Genomic DNA, 17,953 nt, shown 5'->3' with positions numbered 1-17,953 from the left:
AAAAAATGCTTTGAATTTGTGCAGTGAAGTGCACCTGCCAAAAGCGTGTCAGCACACACAAGCATTAGCAAGGGGCAGTCCTCGCTGCTGTGCTGCGCTCTGTCCCACTCTGACACAAGGTTTTCAGCTGGCATTTTCACACAGGGTCACATTTATGCCTCATGGAGGCTGGTGTTTTAAACACCATGCAGTACATCTCAGACCACTGCTATCTGGAAAGAGCAGGGAGAATTTTTCTTTAGGGGAATGTGGAGGAGTTTCCGCACAGCTGAATGATGAATTCATAAACCATGTTCTCCAGTTGAGTATTTTGAAGAGAGCACTTTGCTGTTTTGCATATCTGAGTCATAATTAGAGTATATTTAATGTATCAATCAGACTAGCAGCTCCCTCAGTGGGTGTACTGTTGTTTTCTAAACAGATACTGCCCCCTAATGGAGATGCACAAGCATCCAAATGCAAGGACATGCCCGGACACTGGAAATAGAGGACAAAGCACGGGATGTTAAGTGTTGTAATATCTACCCACAACATATTAATGTGCATTATTAATTTTTCATACATGCAAATATTATAAGCGGAGTGATCATGTGTTTCTGCATTGGTGCTCAAAATATTTTTTGCTTGATTCACACTGCACTTCCTCTGAATCGCAGAAAATGCTGAGCTATTTCCTAAAGATTTATTGTTGATGGCAGCAATTTGGAACTTTAAAACCTTTTTATCCTGACAGTTAGTATGCACGTTGTTCTAAATTATGTAAAACTGCATTCCTGATTTTCATTCTTCCAGGTATCACACACAAACACACAGAGGACACACAAACTGACCCACAGTAGGCATGTAATGCATGATATTTTCAAAAGACATAGAGTTAATATTTGCTTTTTGCTTTTTTTTTAAAATATGCAATCTTTAAAATTTACCTCGAATTCTTCAAATTCTTCTACTTTGGTTTGCAAGGAACAAGAAGTATGAGAGCTACGCTTGAATAACTGATGTGATCTTAACGTTTTGGAAAACATTTCTGAGAAGTACCCCATTTAGGACACTTTCCTGGTATATTGTTAGCACTGACATCATTCTGTCCTTTAGTGCCTGGTAACACGTGGTTACCACGTTACTCCACTTGAACCTTGTCCTGTGCAGAGTGGAGCTTTTTTTTCCCCCTTACCACTTTTCAATCTAGAAAGCCAAGAGACAAACTGTCAAAAGGACTGTCCTTGTTGCAGTAGCCTATGAAACATGCCAAAACATGTAGAACCTGACACAGGATTGTTTTCACTGTTTGAGTGTGTGTTTTAAAGGAAAAAAAGAAAAAAAGAAAAAAGGTTTGTGGGAATGACTGCAATAACTGTCAAGTTATAGCTCTCCAATGCAGGCTTACCAAAATTACACCTCTCTGTCAAACATGAATCATTCATACTACAGCTGATTCGTGTCCCACCACAAGGGGGAAGCACTGGCATTACAACGTTTCTGTAGAGGTTGCAGGACTAAAGAGCAGCGGTTTGTGTGGGTGTAAATAAATCACCGTTCTCCGTGTCCCTTTTAACACTGATGTTGACTTTTCAGAAATCATATCTCTTATAAAGAGACATTATGTTCTGCCCTGCCAACACTGCTGCTGTTCGTTAGTAGGATATATATATGTATATATATGTATATATGTATATATGTATATATATATAGATATATATATATATATATATATATATATATATATATATGTATGTATATATATGTATATATATATATATATATGTATATATATGTATATATATGTATATACAAACTATATATACTGTATATATATATATATATATATATATATAGTATATCTAGAATTGTGTGATGATGAAGCAATAAAAATGTCTTAATATTTCTTTCAAAGTGAGTGTGAGTAGTGGATTGAGCAGATATAGGTTATACTAACACCAGATGGTTCAACCAGTAGCAATTGCTACATTTATTTCAATACCACAAGGACCTCAGCGGCAAGCTATTAACCATTGCTCTCACTGAAACACCTGATTGACCTGTAGCTCTCCTAAACTCAGTGAAGCTTGGCCAGCTTTATCCCTTGAACCATTGCCACTTAAAGTTAATGGCACTTCCAATGTTCTGAAAATAGCGCAGAATTATTATCTTATCAGATCACTTCGTTTATCTTAATGGAACAAGGTCATACATCTAATTTCAATAAATGGAAAAGCAAACGTGAGTTAACAGCCTACCACTTGTTTAAAAACAGTTGTTCACTTTCAATGTAGTGAACTTATCTTGCCAAAACGGTACAACGGCTACTACAGGACCACGGAGCTCTGTTGTGGTTTGGATATTTCCATGGGAACCAGTGGCCAAGGAGAGAGGGAGGATCCTGTTCAAGCAGCATAGGGGGAGGCGTGTGTTAGATTCACTGGTTTCCTGCTTCATTTAAACTGCCTGCATCTCTCAAACAGCCACAGATGTGCTGCTCTTGACAAGAGAGAACCTCCATCTGCAGTCAAGAGAGCCTCAGGGATTTGTCACAACACCCTGAACTTTTAGCCGGAGCAATCAGTCCATCCTGTTCAGGAACACTTAGTGGATTATCCATATCTTCAGAACATAAGGTAAGAAAGTATTCCTGCAAAGTTAATGATTTTAGTTGTTAGGGCACAGTTTTCTTTTTATAGTCTGTATGTGTGAGTGTTTGATTTCAGGACACTTAACAAGAATATTCTTTTGATTTTACAGAGTTTCCCCCTCATTGCTACCAGAGGACCCATGTGGGTGGTGGAGAAGATTCGTGTGTCAGTGGAGAGATCTAACCTGCCCATCCCATCAGCCGAACTCAGCTTTAAAATTGGTGATATCATGTTTGGAGAAAGAGTTGACAAACCCAAAAGGATTTCTCTCTGTCCTAACGTCATCACCCCTGACAACATCCCAGAGTTCTGCATCCCCCCAACAATCCCATCCCTGCATGAGATGAAGAACACGGAGCAGGGCCGAGCCGCTCGCCTTCCGAAGGTGTCTGCCTGTGAGAGGGCTAGCCCTGACATAGAGGTGACACCTCATGAGCATCTCAACACACACATCATCCAGGTGGAGAGTGTGGATGAGAGCCCCTACGATGGCTGCAGTGATGAGGAGACCACCAATGCGGATCCCCAGAGTCAGGCTGCCTTGTCCCTTCCACACCTGGCCAAAACCCAGACCTGCTACGGGTTTTGCACCTTACTGGAGAGCCCCCACACCAGAAGGAAGGAGTCGCTCTTCCACTCTGATCCTGGCTCCTCTCCACTGCTGCTGCCCAGGAGCCGTTCCAGCGTGTGCTCCAAAGCCTCCCCCTCCACCTCCCCTTCCTCCTCCCCTTCCTCTTTCAGTCTTAACACCCTGACGTCAAGGCTTTCACCGAGATGCTACACACTGAACTGGCACACCACTCTGGACAGCGATACGACTTCCTCTACTGAATCCTCTCCTTTCAGCTCGCCACTGCTGACCAGGTGCCCTGCCAAGTCTTCCCTCTTCAAAGCACTGAGTCATGAACTGCTGTTGTCACGGAACATGAGGAAGGCGATGGTGTCCAGGAACAATTCCCTGTCCACAGATGAAGGCAGCTCCACAGACAACAGCCCCAATGTCATGAGGAGGGCATCAGAGGGGTTAGCTGAAGGCCTGCCCAGCAACTGCAGCCTGGCGCCGCCCACCATTTTCCCCATGGACTTGACTCTGCACCGAGAGAGGGTAATGAAGGAAAGAATAGTACCCATAGGGAAAGATGGCAGCCTGAGACTCTCAGCAGAGTACTGTCTGGATAACCAAAGACTACGGGTTCGACTGATCAGTGCTGAGGGCCTATATCCTCTCTCTGTAGATCCCAAGATTATCAACTGCAGCATCAGCCTCTCTCTGGTTCCTGGAAAAGTCCAGAAGCAACGCAGTACAGTCATCAGAAAGAGCCGTAATCCCATCTTCAATGAGGATTTCTTCTTTGATGGTATCTCAGAGGAAGACCTCAGCCAGCGGTCCCTTCGCTTTAAAGTAGTGAACAAAATGTCCACCCTGAAAAGAGACTATCTCCTCGGAGATTGTGATTTGCCTCTTTCTAGCATTGTGCCATTATAAACCTAAGTACTTCCTCATCAGCTTATTTATGAATTCAATTATTTATTTCCATTTTTGTATTGTAAAACAAGATTTTATAATGATTAAATTATGGAAAACACTAAGATTGTTTGTCTTTAATACATTTCATTTCAAAATAAGACAAAATAAGGCCTTATACAATTGGTTCAAACGGTTTTTATAAATACATGTTTTTTGGAATTAAATTCTCAGGATAATAATAATATCAGAAAAACAAATGCACCACAAATAAAAAATGTATCCTTACCTGTTAAAATAATGATTTACAGCCTTTTCATTCATTGATGTGTTAATGTGGCTGCAGCATCAGGTGCCGTGAGACAACCACCATCTCATATTTCTCCTAAGCCTGTTGTTTTCGTCCTGACCTTTCCGATGATTAAAAATATCACTAGAAACCAGAAACCTTAGAGGGGAGTTTTCACTGTTGAGTATGCATAATTTCAATCAGTGCACAATAAAAGCTCTATCTGTTTTTTCTCCCCACTATGATACAGAACAGATACAGAAATAAACTGATACACTATGAAACAGACTCTTACAGTCAGGAATATTAACTGAAGCTGTATGAGCAAGTTTTCCTCTGGTTTTTCATTCAATTATGAAAATAATATTTCTCAGCAAGGCCAATAGTCTTACTAGTTACAATTACTTTGCTTATGACACAGGTCTTTTAATAAAGATTTTTTTTTCTTTTTGATGGTCATGAAGAAATACTCTTTAAAAGGGTACTTTTTGCTCTTACATAACATTTTATCTTAACGACAATACAACCCACCCCACAATATCAATTGGGCTGAGAATTTGATTATAGTTTAGGTGGCTAAAAGGCTAAATACAAAAATGAACTGCACTGCTCATAATATGAAGTAGAACAGGCCTATTTTCAGACAACTACAGAGCCAAACACGATTTATTTTGAAGACAAAAGACAGTATCTCGCAATATAGATACATGTTTACACAACTGAACAGACTCTAGGCAAGTATATCCTGCTGCTTTCTGCAATAAAGATCAGGCTTAAAAGCACCGACTGCCACTATAGCTCCTAGTTAAAGATTAATAGGTTTCTCAGGGCTCAGAAAAGCTCTGAAAGGGGACAACTGCTGGTTATACAGTATATGCCAAAACAACATACAGTAATGTGAGGAGATGGGAAGGATTCACAAATACATATAAATAGCTATCGCTGCCAACAATATAATATAACCTGCTGGGAGATTGGTTTTAAAGCTCTACGGCAGTAATGACGCATGTTTTATAATGCAAATATTTTACTAGATTTTACAGTTTGCATTGTGCCACTGAGAAAAGCCTCTGGACAAATATAGCTCATGATCCACTTTCAGTTTGAACTACAGATTCAGCACGGCCACAAAGAACCTGCAATCCCTTCTCAATTGTTTTGATGGAAATAAGGGTTTTGTGTTTCTACAATACACGGCTTAATACACAGGCTTTTGCGTTACAGTAATACATGGCAACATCTCATTTCTGACAAAGAAACCTATAAAAATCCCACACAGACAACCTACATTTTTCAACAATACCTCTCTGCACACAGGATGTGTTTCCAGATCCTGCAAGGAGGCTGATACTGTTGGACACTTTTGTATAGAGTGTTGACTCAGCTGTGAAATGCCCTGTAATAAATGAGAATTACCTGTGATTCCCCTTTGCTGGTCAACCACTGATAGGATTCAGAGGGATTTCCACTAATCTATCTTCATTCAAGAGAGCAGAAGCGTTGGTTTTATGGAGCACAATGGTTACAGCTGCATTAGGACCTTGATTCATGCCGGTGCCGCCCATACCAAAATGTACCTACCAATGGACACTGAATAAATGCGTCAAATAATGACAACTATTCATATTCAATCCCCGGAAAACTGCTACTTCCTAAAACACAGCACACCTTTAGCGTTGACCTCATACTGCACTGGGTGCAAGAGAAAAGTCTGACTAATAAAGTCATCATAAATACACAGGCAGGACAATTTTAACTATAACGCACTAAATTACTTTAGTACATTTTCATATTTGCCTTTTGAAAATAAGATTCGAAAGATAAAGAAATATACAGCAACAGCAGGAAATACAAAGATGCGGGCTGTTTTGCAGTGATTTGTACTTCCAGCTGTAATTTCATAGCAGTAATTTTCATATTATCTGTAGGAAACATCTGTCTCCCTAAAAGCTGTGCATCATGAATGTAAACGCACCAAAGGGGAAGTGCACTGGCTTAATCTCAAGTGTCTGAAAACAGTTGCCTGGTTACCTTCATTCACCAGGATGCCTTTGCCCGGCTAATGCACATTTACAGTATCAAAGTAATGAGCTGGAAATGACAACAACTACAATATTATAAATCCCCACTCTCCCATATTCAGCTCTTTCTATTTGCATCAAACCCTTTTCACTGTTTCTTCAAATGGAAAGAAAATGTTTTCTTACCAAGTAATGCAAACTATCCACTTCCCTTACCATATCTCACTTGTCTTTTTTTAAAACCTCCCTACGTAAATGAGTCTGTTCCACCCAGGTCGATTATCTTGTTCTCTGTTTTACCAGGCTCTTCTATTGTGCCAAAAAATATAACATACACCTTAAATGTCACAGTAAACATGTTTGACCAATGTAGTCACCAGTACACTCTTTAGTCCACATTCTTGTTCTCAGGGTAAGAACTGCTTTATGGATCTCCATTGTAATTTGTTATCCACCTCCCACTACCATCCATTATCTGTCCTGCAAGAATAGTCTCCCGGTGTCACTGCCATGATGTTGTCTGTACAAAGCATTCTGATGTCTAATACCCATACACCAGTAAGGAAAGGGGTTGAGTTTATTGACTGCATATACGCAGATGACCATTAAAGCAGACTGTTAATGACAATTTTTGACTGTCTTCTAATAGGTGAGCATACTGATCACATATATGTTATAAATACTTTATTTGATACGAGAAAAAAAAAATCCTTCCAAACACCAAATTTGATCTTAAGTTGCAATATTAAACAACTGTCATCAAATTACCTGATAGAAAGGGGTCAAAATCTTCCATGATGTTAGTGGCTGTGGGCGATTGTTGTTTCAGGGCCATGACATCACCATTTATGACCCACTCTTAAAACCGGTGAACACTGCCTTCAGTGTTCAGCTTTACAACAGATTAGTGGAAGTAATGAGCAAGCTATATGATGTATTCGAGCTGCGTCATTAGTTTGTGTGAGGACACATCACGACACAAGATGAAACCAGATCTGACTGAAACAGACACACATGCGCACACACACGCACACACACCCTGTCTGCCTGATGATGCTCCAAACTTACAGGAGTCCACAGTATTTAAGTGAGGTAAGAGATTGTACATTTCAAGTGAACATTAATTTAATTTGTTTAAAAAAATGCTTGAATGACATAATACTTGTGTGTTGAAATGATTGGCATAACTGACATAACTCAGAATATTTGATTTGACTGAATGTGTCCCTCTTTATTGACATTTCCAGTGTCACACTAACAATTCAGGTCATTCATTCTGCCTCTGACTTGTCAGTTACAGCATCAATTTAACAATGTCAAAAAATCAACTTCCTGCGACCGCCTCACATATTGTTATCTGTATAGACATTCACAGTTTACGATAAGGCCAAGAACAAACCATACTGTATCTGCACGTAGCAGACTCATCACTGGGACTGTGCACCTGCCCTGTGTTACACCACCTACTCAATCACCTCAGGCACAGCATGGAGCTGAGTCCAACCGTGACCTGTTTGGTACATAACAACCAAACGTACTGGAGGTTGGACTTCCTCACATCTGATCAGACTTATATAAACAGAACCACGGTGTTTGAACTCGTTTGACCCTGCTCTGTTTCATAGGTGCTGAGACTCCACATGAAGCCCTCTGAACACCACGCTTGTCTGGCTTGGGAAAGCAATTACTCACAAGCATGGATGCTTAGTAATTGGGTATCTTGACAGTATGTCAGTAAGAAGAAAAGCCAAAAATAACTCATCATGAGGCCCTGTGTAACACACCGGTTGTGTGTTCATTTCTCAGTTGCCCCATGTGATATGTCTGATCACACTCGGGAACAGGCACATGCTGATGGGATGGTAAATTGCATTAGGACAATCAGGACAGAGCTTGCACAATATTGGCTGAATAGCCATTACACAGTTAGGCAAACAGTCTGCCACGTACTGGTCATGTGATAGGCGAGGAGGGGTGACACAAGAATAGCTGGATTTGTTTGTTTAAAGCTAATTATAGATGTTAAAGAATTATTAGATACACAATATAGAGACTACTAGAGCTTTTACTATTTATTTTAAAGAAAAACTGCCATAATAACACAATGAAAAGTATAATTAAACTCAAGGCAAAAATAAACTGTGCATGATTAGGTACATGGAAAGATGACACTGTCTTCCTGCCTGTCTTTCTGTGTTTTTCCTCTTCCAATAGCGCCTTCCACTCCCATGGCAACGAGGCCCAGCTCCAGGGGAAACCATGGAGATCCTGCCTTTCATGTGTGAGATGCTTTTATTTCGACACATAGGTTGATAGAGGCTGTCCCTGTCTGTTTGATTCAGATGCATCTCAGCTTCAGTCATGCTGCTGCTGCTTGCATCCAAAGCCAGCTGTCAATACATCCTTCCAGTGCATCTAAAATGAAGTGGGAGGCAGTGGATTATGTGTTGGGAATACTCCTTGCTGTTCTGCGATAAACATACATATATACACATATATATACACATATACATAATTATTTGTCCAGGTAGATGGCCAGATTTAAATAGACATAAGAAAGAGTTTTATACTAATTTGCAACACATTTTATAGATGCAAAGAGCCCCAGTTAAGAATTCTCCTACCAAGAATAATCCACCAATCACAACATCAAATGTCTCATCATTTAAATCATTCAGCCTCAGCCTCATTATTTACATCATTTAACTCGTGATTATCTAGGGATTAAATTAACCTCTTCTGACACTTTTACTTATATTTAATATTTTTTAAAGAAGGTTAATTGATATGTCATTTTGCAATGTACTACATTTGCATTGTATGGTTGTGGTCATTAGCCAGTATATTTTGTCTGCCCAGTCAATATACAGTCTGGTGCTTGATCAGGTTCTCTGAGCGGAAGAGGCAATGAGACACATCTAGGTCTGTCTGTGTCATTTCTACTGTCCTACTTCCTATGATCCACTTACACAACCAACATCCAAACCACAGAGGAACTTCACAGTCCCAATTCCCTCGACTTTGTTTGTCCTTGACTTTGAGATGTTATAAAAGTTGTGGGCTGTAGAGCCGATTGTTTATTTGGGGAGAGTCAATTTATGGTCTCATCCCATATCATTTTTCAACTTAATTATCATATTTGAGGGGAGAAATCCAATGTCATGGTAGCGTCATAAACACCAAATTTATTGAATTGCATTTTCATTATAATAACCAGGGAGACAGATAAATTATAATAATTTAGATGAAGCACAGGCTCTTGGGCTTTCATTTTGAACAAACCAACAAATCAAGTAAAGTTTAATCATGATTTCAAAGCACTGTAGTGTCAAAAAAAAACTACTCCATAAAAACGAGAAACCCTCTCTCTCACTCACAGATATGAAATGTAATAAGGACCTGTTCAGCTCATCTTCAATCAGCACTACAGGTAACACGAAACCTCGGTCACAGGTATGGTGATTTATTAAAGCTTAAATATGTTTACTTAACTAACGGCAAAGGAGGACAAACATGCCTTTTACTTTACTGTACTTTTAATGACATTACCTCAACTAGTAGGCTGTATCACATTTTCACATCTTCAATATTGTGTAATTTGAAGCACACACATATTGAAAATCAATTTCCCCTGGTACACGAACATACTGTATCATCATATGATTCACAGAGGGGTTGTAAATATAACAGTGCACCAGGGACGATAGATAACGAATGGTTCACAGCCTGTAGTCATGTTTAACTGAGGGTAAACATGGAAGCTAGGTGATGAGTCTCTGTTTACCAGTTTGGTTTACTGGGCAACTGACTGATACAGACCAGGGTAAACTGCAGTGTCATTTTGTACTAGTGTTTCACAACCCGTGGCACCGAGGGAAGAGTTTTGCCTTAGGAGAGACCGCTGAGTTTAACCATGAAACATTCACACTTCAAGCTCCGAGACTGCACTTTCAAGTTAGCATAAGCCTCATTCTCCATGGTAGTCAAAGTCAGAGACCACAGCTGCAATAAGTCAGATGTGGGAAGAATTGGCTGCTTCTGAAGCACTGATTCTGCCTTAATAAATTTCTCATCACTTGGTTGTAAGCAAGGAGTTACCGCAGTTGTTGATGTTAAGAGTGCACAGACTCAGGTGTCTTGGGCTGAGTTATAAAAATGAAATCCTTTGGGTGCAGCTTTGCTATCAAAATCCAAGTTCTGTTTCAATTACATATCTCCAGACATGTATTCTAGTCAAAGTGCCAGAATTATGCCTTGTCCCAAGGGACTAATAGAATGATAGCACCTTTAAATCCTCTGTACTGTGTCATAAAACTAAAGTCATGCTTTCTTTTTCAAGATAGGTTTGCCATTTTGAAATGTTTGCTCCTGCCTCTATATTAATTTGAATAGTACTGTGCTTCAATATGTTATTAGCTGTACATTTTGTCTGTTGCTAAAACTACCTTAGATCTCTTTGGCAAACTGGTGACAGCATAACATTGTTGACAGACTATGAATTGAGTTTAGCTTTTCACACAGAGGAGAACAATCGCTATATCAAAAATAATCTTAGGGATCGACAAGCGCTGTTAAAACTGTGCAGCCTCCATCATTCTGTGATCTAATCTTCAAAGTCCGGGATGCACACACTGTGCAGTTTTTCTAACTAAACAAGGCCCTTTCTTATGTACTCAGTGCCTTGTGAAAGATGGAGGAGAGGTGGAAATGTGGGTAGCCCAAACTAATGAGAGTGAGAGGTGGCAGCCATGAAAGAATGACATTTTTTCAGCTTTGTTCAGTTACAAAAAACTGATTCCCAACTATTATCAAACCTGCAAACGTATTCTATTTATACACATATTGTATTTTTATGGGTTTTAAGAGGTATTTTATTAAAAGTGAAATTCTAATCAACTACAGACATCAGCCCAGCTGCAATATGTCTTGCAATATGTAATGCAAAACTGAGATATAAAAACATGAATATAGGAGTGAAAGGTCAGGAAAGACTTACTGGATTTGTTGCATCGTACATGAAACGCACCATCGCAGTAAGGCGGTCTGTTCACGCTTTGGTGCGTGACTTCCCTTTTACTTTGCAAGTTGCTGCCATCCTTTAGTTTTTGTTAACTCCTAGATTGTGTGCTAGCTCTACCGTAATGTCACGACTACTGCAAAAACACAGCTGCTGTTTTCAATAACAAACGTAGCTACTTACAAACATACAGAAGTGCGTTTTTAAAGGAATAAAATGCGGCTCTTCTCGGAGAACTTTCTCAGCTGAGATGCTGGATATCACCGCTTCACCTGACCAAGGTAACGTGAATAACTTAAGTCAATGTCATAGCTGTGTTCTGTGTGTGTTTTAGTTGGTGGCTACATGAGGCCGCTAATGCTGCTAGCTGCCTCGTGGTGTTAGCTAACCACCTGTTTGCACTGTTTACCTGCTGTCTTCAACCTCTGTGTGGTGGTATAAAATAATTGCTTGTAGATGAACGTGGTTTTTTCTCTGATTGTTGTGATTGTTGTCTGGCACGTGCATTATGAAGTTTTTATGTAGTTGAATTTTGTATTGGTGAATTATACTTATCTTTGCCTGTTTTGGCCATGGTTGAAATGATTAATCAATTTTGAAATTGCTGTTGATTTAATTTACTGTCAATTATCAAATGAACAACAAATCAACCATACAACAATTAATTAACCGATTTGTGAGTCCTTGCTGGCTGCTGCGTTTTAGGTGGATTACTGTGATCGTTTTTTTTAACAGTTTCAATTCACTAGATTTTTATATGGTTGCTACTGCCCAGTTCCCTCATAGACAGTGTTCATTATTCCCCTCTTGGCCCATATACCGGTAGTAGAGTCCACATAATTGCAGCTGGCGTCAGCCTCTGTATTTAATGTCTCTGCTTTGCTGAGCCTGGTGTATGCTTAAGGGGAGTGATGAGGTCAGAGCCTAGACGCCAAACATAAACTGTGCACGTTGTCTGTATTCACTTAATTAGAAATCCATTTCATATGAGCTGGTTAACTGACTGAGCTATTTCTATTATAGTTCTTACAGTTATATAAAAAGAAAAAGCTGTCCCACCTGAGCAATATACCAGTGTCTTGAGCTTGGTGACAGAAACAGGTTATCAAAGTAACCTATAATTATATTTAAAAGGTTACCTCATTGTCTTCCTCATAATTGTTTGAGGCTTTTGGTCGGCCAGTAATATTCTTATTGTAATTTAGTGATGGTTTATTGTCATAGGATTTATATTCACTATTTCGCAACAGTGAGCTGACGCTGAAAAAATGAACCAAAATACATCTAAAGCTGCCGTGACTGTAGACAGACTAGGTACAACAAAGCCTCCATACCACATATTCTCTCACAGCACTTTATCTGTGAAGTGTTGGATAATTATTCACTTCATTTGCTGTTCTGCCCCACTGTCACAATGCACAATAGAAAAAAATAGTGTTTTGATTAGCAATGCAGGCATCCTAATCTGCTGGAGGCTTAGTGAATCACTAGTTTGCCACTCTGATCAAAACCTTAATTGATTCAATTGGTGAATTATTGCCCCTAGTTTCACTCTGAGAGCTACAATACTGCATGTTTTCCACAGCTGGGCATCCTTTGCCTCATGCAGCGAGTTGAAAGCGAGAGTTTCAAAGGCCACAAAGCTCAGATCTCAGCAGGGCACATGTTTCTCACCATGTGAGGCTGCATGCGTTGGTACACATGTCAGTGCCACAGTGCAGAGAGAGAGGGTGAGTGTGTTTGTGCGGGTCTGTGTTTGTGCATGCAGAACTGTGTCTGTACTGTATCTGCCCAGGGCTTCAAGATGTGGTGAAAGGTCACCTGTAAAGACACATTTCGGAGTCACAGTAGCTGAGACGAGGCAGATGGTAGTGAAATTTTTGTAAAAACATATGCAATGGCTGTTACACATTCAGTGCATCATTGCACAACTATTGGTAAGGATCTAATACAAGCAATTCGCTTTTTTTGGTGTGTAGTGAATATTACAGCCTCCGGGTTGCGAACTTGGCTACAGGCTCTGGTTTATGCTTATGCTTGCATGTAGTGTGGTGACTGCACTGTGTGCGTTAACTGCAGTATGCAAGTAAGTGTGTGTAATTGCATTACTACATCAACAAAGGGAAATTTGGAAGAAGGCGGATAGAAATTGAATGTCAGTCACCTACAGCTGTTGTTGGAGGGTACAAATGAAACTTGCAACCTCGATGGCGTCATGAGCATCAGTGATGCTTCAGCTGCCTGACTGCCTGAAATAAAGATCAGGTGGTATCTGATATAAGTCCTCCTGTTAAGGCCGGGAAGGGTTAAACTTCCTGCAGGTGGCCTTTTGTGAATGGGATATTAACTTAAGTCCTCAACTCAGGCACACATTAACAGTGATATGAACGTGTATCTGGGCCTTCTCTGGTCTGATTGTTCCTTCTCAACTAATACACACCCACACAGCCACCTAAGTATTCTCTCAGGCTCACAGACACATTGTTCAAGTTTCCATCTCCGGTTTTTGTGAAGTCACACTATAGCCTCAGGCTCCGCTGCCTTTTATTTCTTCAAAGAGGAAATGACCTGCATCTTTGCCACATTAGTACGGACCTGCACACGCTTTAACACACTTCCTTTTGGTCCAAGAAAAGCTGTATGTAAAGTATTTAGCTCAAAATAGCAAATTGCCACCAATTTAGCTTAGAATGTTCCGTCACTCAATTTTACCGGTAATTACCTGTTAGTTACGTTTGAGCACATTCGACTGATCAAGAACCAAGCTAAAGCAGATTGTTATGCCTTTTGATGAGAAATATTATTGCTCCACCAAATGCTTTAAAGACAGGGTGATTTGATGTATTTAAGTTTGAAATGTATTGGTGTGAGGAACTGTATGTTGAGCCAACGATGAGGTTCAATTAATGGCAATGCTTTAATTGTCAGTTACTGCTTAGCAGAACCAACTGTGAACAGCAGTATAATATTGTGAGCAGGTAGTTTGCAATACAACAGGAGCTTGATGCGTGCCGCCCTCTGCTGGTGATACAATCTCAACTCAGTCTGAACCAAACCCAATTTGCCTTTGTGGAAACCTGGTGCACAAGACACACACGATGGGGTTTTAAATGTACTCTCACTGCCCTCTAAAATATTTTAAAACACTTTCATGTTTGCCTCAGCTAGACTTGCTAATTTCACTTCTACACAAAACCAAGTCCAAGTACAGGAACATCTGCTTTTGGACTCACACATATAGTACACATACAAAGGCACAGACACACACACTCATACACATAGGCAGTAATAGACATGTAGCAGCATAGCCCCTGGACGCAAATGCACCGACCACCCTGAGATCTCTCTATTGAGGAGTGTAAACAAAGGAAAAATTAGGAATGCATGACTGTTGATTTACACTATGCACCTTGAATATCTCTCTATTCTGGCCCACGGCAATTATTTACAAGTGTTTACTCAACAACATGAAGTATGTTCTCAGTAAAGAGACACTTGTTTACAACCAATCACCGGGACTGGGCTCATGAATGTTAGGATACACAGTGTGAGACCCTTTCTCTCACCATGCTATTTTTAGTAGACACCAATGCCTTCCGGCAAAAATCACATGAATATGGATAGTGTGCTCGGCTGTACAGAGTGGTTTGCAGCAAGAGAGCAATGATTCAGAAAGACAGCCTGCACGTACTCTGTGTGTGTTCAATAAATACTGGACCAGTGCAGGAGTATCATTAGGTTTTCAAGGAATAAAATACTGAAGGATAATTGGTCGCTAAATGTGTTTGGTTTTTTTTTTTTGAAATGTTGTTTCATGAGAAAATTGCAACGTAGAAATAAAGATTTACTTCCTTACTTTGACAGCATATTAATGAAATAATGTTATATTACTGTATTTCTTTTATTATTGTTTAAATTTATGGTTCCTGTTTGCATTTTATTGGGGATTTAAGTTCTAGTTTTCTTGTGTCAGTACCTAGTGAAAGATTATGGACTTAATTAACTTAATTCTTAATTATTGAAAAATTGTCAAATATACAAACATGAAAATCATGGTCAATCAATCATTTAGTATCACAAAAGACAAGCACAACTACATAAAACAGTAGATTCCTCAGCTGGTTTAGGGTTTTGTAGTTCACTGTAATATTTTTATCCCTCTCCAAAGCTCCTAATTCTTGTGATCATAAGAGCTTGCAAAAATAGCAGCACCACACAACGGAAGTGACAGATTCATGATGCAGGAATGTACTGTAAAAAAGAAAAAAAAATTAACACTAATTTGCTTTAAATATAAAATGTAATTAATTCTTAAACATGGGAAGTAAGAAAATTATTTAAATATTGATGGAATTTTGCCACAAAATACTACCACAAATTCATAATTAATGTTTTTTTGTTTTTCCTGTGAGCTTATTTTCTTCATAGCAGAAATTCAATCATTCATTATTTTTTAAAAAATAGCAGAGTACTTGACTTTTTACTTTGCACCGGTCCTAAATGTATCTGTTTCACTTTCCATCACTCTTATATGCCAACTAGCATGGTCTAGCTTCCTGTCCTTGACCTGAGCATACTTTGCAAGTCAATATTATTCAAAGGCTGTCTATGGTTATGCCTTTAAATAGGCCAATTTAGGCTTGGAGCACATGCATCTTGGAAGACAGGTTTATTTTGGTGTAACTCAATTTTTCTCAAGTCTCCTTGGCTGCCGGGATATATCCTTGAGAAAGAGGCCACAGGCATCTGTACTTTTCTAAACATCTAAAATCAAGAAGTACTCAGTGTAGCAAAAAAAAAAACCCCATAGTGTCTGCCTTCAATAGATTAAAGGTCCTGCAAGTTTAGCAATGTCCAGCAGAGAGTGCCCTGACTCTGTTTAACACTGGGCTGCTCAGCACCAACCACTGGCTCTAACTAGCTGGGCGAATCCTACAGGATACTTCACTAGCTTCTGGATCAAATATCTGTCGTGAAATTCTCAGTGCTATTTGTAGTATGAGGATGCAATAAAAGAAGACAAATTAAATATGAGATGCAGTTTGCTTATTGATGCACTGCATTTATTGTGTTTGTATTTTTTTTTTCACACCTATAGGATGTTTGTGCTCAGGGGAATACAGCATTCACTTAGCAAATCTAAATGATTCATTTGTCACGCAGTTTAAAGCCCGAGGCTGTGGTAAATCATTTGGCCAAAACATTTTATAGAAATCAGTATCATGGCTCTGTTGGTTAATAATGTTTCAATTCCACTGATTACTTGTCATTGACTTCACCTCGAGGACATTTAAGTGTCATGTCTCGTCTCTTCTCTTCTCTTCTCTTCTCTTCTCTTCTCTTCTCGTCTCTTCTCTCCTCTCCTCTCCTTCTTATCTCCTTTATTCTTATCTGCCTTGTTTTCTTCAACTGTCCTCTCCCCACGGAGTGGTCTTGTTCTCCTCACTTGCAGATGATGTGGTTTGGAGGGCTGGAGCTGATGCAAAGTGACGTGTCTTCCCATCACAGGAGTGGAGCTGAGGCTGGGCCTCACTTCCCCCGCACTGGGCTGTTTTTGTTCGCCGCAGCTCATGCGGATAATTTGCCGGGATGCAGTGGAGGGCTGTCACAAGGACTTGGCTCAAGGGGTGTGGGAAAATAGCAGAAGCGTCTTCCATGCTCAAACCCTGCCTTAATGATGAGCATTAAATATGAACATCTTCTTTGTGTAAGTGATGCATTAGGCGCCCTACATGTCCCTCTCCTTGCTTTCGCTTTTTCTCTCTTTTGGTCCCTTCTTTCCCTCCCTGATTCTCCGCAGCCTTGTCTAGAGTCTTGTTTGAGAATCAGTTGAATAATCCGACTGACAAGCAGCCTTTAGGTCATGGCATCTCTGTTCAGAAAATATTCTCAATTCTTTGTGAAAGCACAGCACAAACACAGCTCTGTGTGGCTGAGCTAATGTTCCTCTACGAACACAACTGAAATGACTAGAGAGACAACAGTGGCTTTGTCTTGGCATCTTTAACCATTATCTTTATCTCTTTGAAGGTTGTTAATGTGATTGCCTGATACTGTACTGTAATGTAACTCTGTGTTACGTGACTACATAGAACAAGCCTATCTTTGTAGGACAGCTACCATGTAGTAGGACCAGACCAAATGATAAATTAACAGGCAGAAAGCTCCTTCATACCTTACTGATCAGAGACTGCAGTCCCAGTTCAGCTGAACAAGTCTATGTAGAATTGTTCCATTGACAGTTACAGATAAAGTGATCTCAGGGAGCTAAGGAAGAAAACACACCACCCGCCCCTTAAAATAGACCTCTCTGGGTACTGAAGCAAAGGACAGAGTGACATTGTGAATGCTAACATCTGTGCAGAACCTTGCAGTACCAAATGCCCCAACCCCAAGTTTGAGCAGACTCTACCGTCATCCTCCAAGGAGCAGCCATTTTGGAAGGCTCTCCCGGCACAGATGTTGCATATTAAAATGTAGGGCTGTTTTAGCAGAGGAAATGCTGTGGAGAGAGGGGGCTGCTCCTCTGTG

The 17,953-nt window shown here is 39.9% G+C and overlaps 1 protein-coding gene and 1 long non-coding RNA gene across 2 annotated transcripts; one reads left to right on the top strand and one right to left on the bottom strand.

Moving 5' to 3' along the window:
• Positions 1-2,447: 2,447 nt before the first annotated feature.
• Positions 2,448-4,220, top strand: c2cd4a (C2 calcium dependent domain containing 4A). The gene is made up of 2 exons (XM_056387522.1): positions 2,448-2,615; positions 2,740-4,220. Exon 2 carries the CDS (start codon positions 2,770-2,772, stop codon positions 4,114-4,116), a length of 1,347 nt encoding a protein of 448 aa, XP_056243497.1. The 5' UTR covers positions 2,448-2,615; positions 2,740-2,769; the 3' UTR covers positions 4,117-4,220.
• Positions 4,221-8,462: 4,242 nt separating this feature from the next.
• LOC130176238 (uncharacterized) lies at positions 8,463-12,211 on the bottom strand. Its single transcript, XR_008828846.1, has 2 exons — positions 11,402-12,211; positions 8,463-8,820 (listed from the first exon to the last, which is right to left on the bottom strand). It is a non-coding gene; the product is annotated as an uncharacterized LOC130176238 (long non-coding RNA).
• Positions 12,212-17,953: the final 5,742 nt, after the last annotated feature.

This window comes from Seriola aureovittata, chromosome 10, assembly GCF_021018895.1.
Source record: "Seriola aureovittata isolate HTS-2021-v1 ecotype China chromosome 10, ASM2101889v1, whole genome shotgun sequence".
NCBI lineage: Eukaryota > Metazoa > Chordata > Actinopteri > Carangiformes > Carangidae > Seriola > Seriola aureovittata.
Note: the sequence above shows the minus strand (reverse complement) of the source record. Positions and strands in the feature narration are given on the sequence as shown.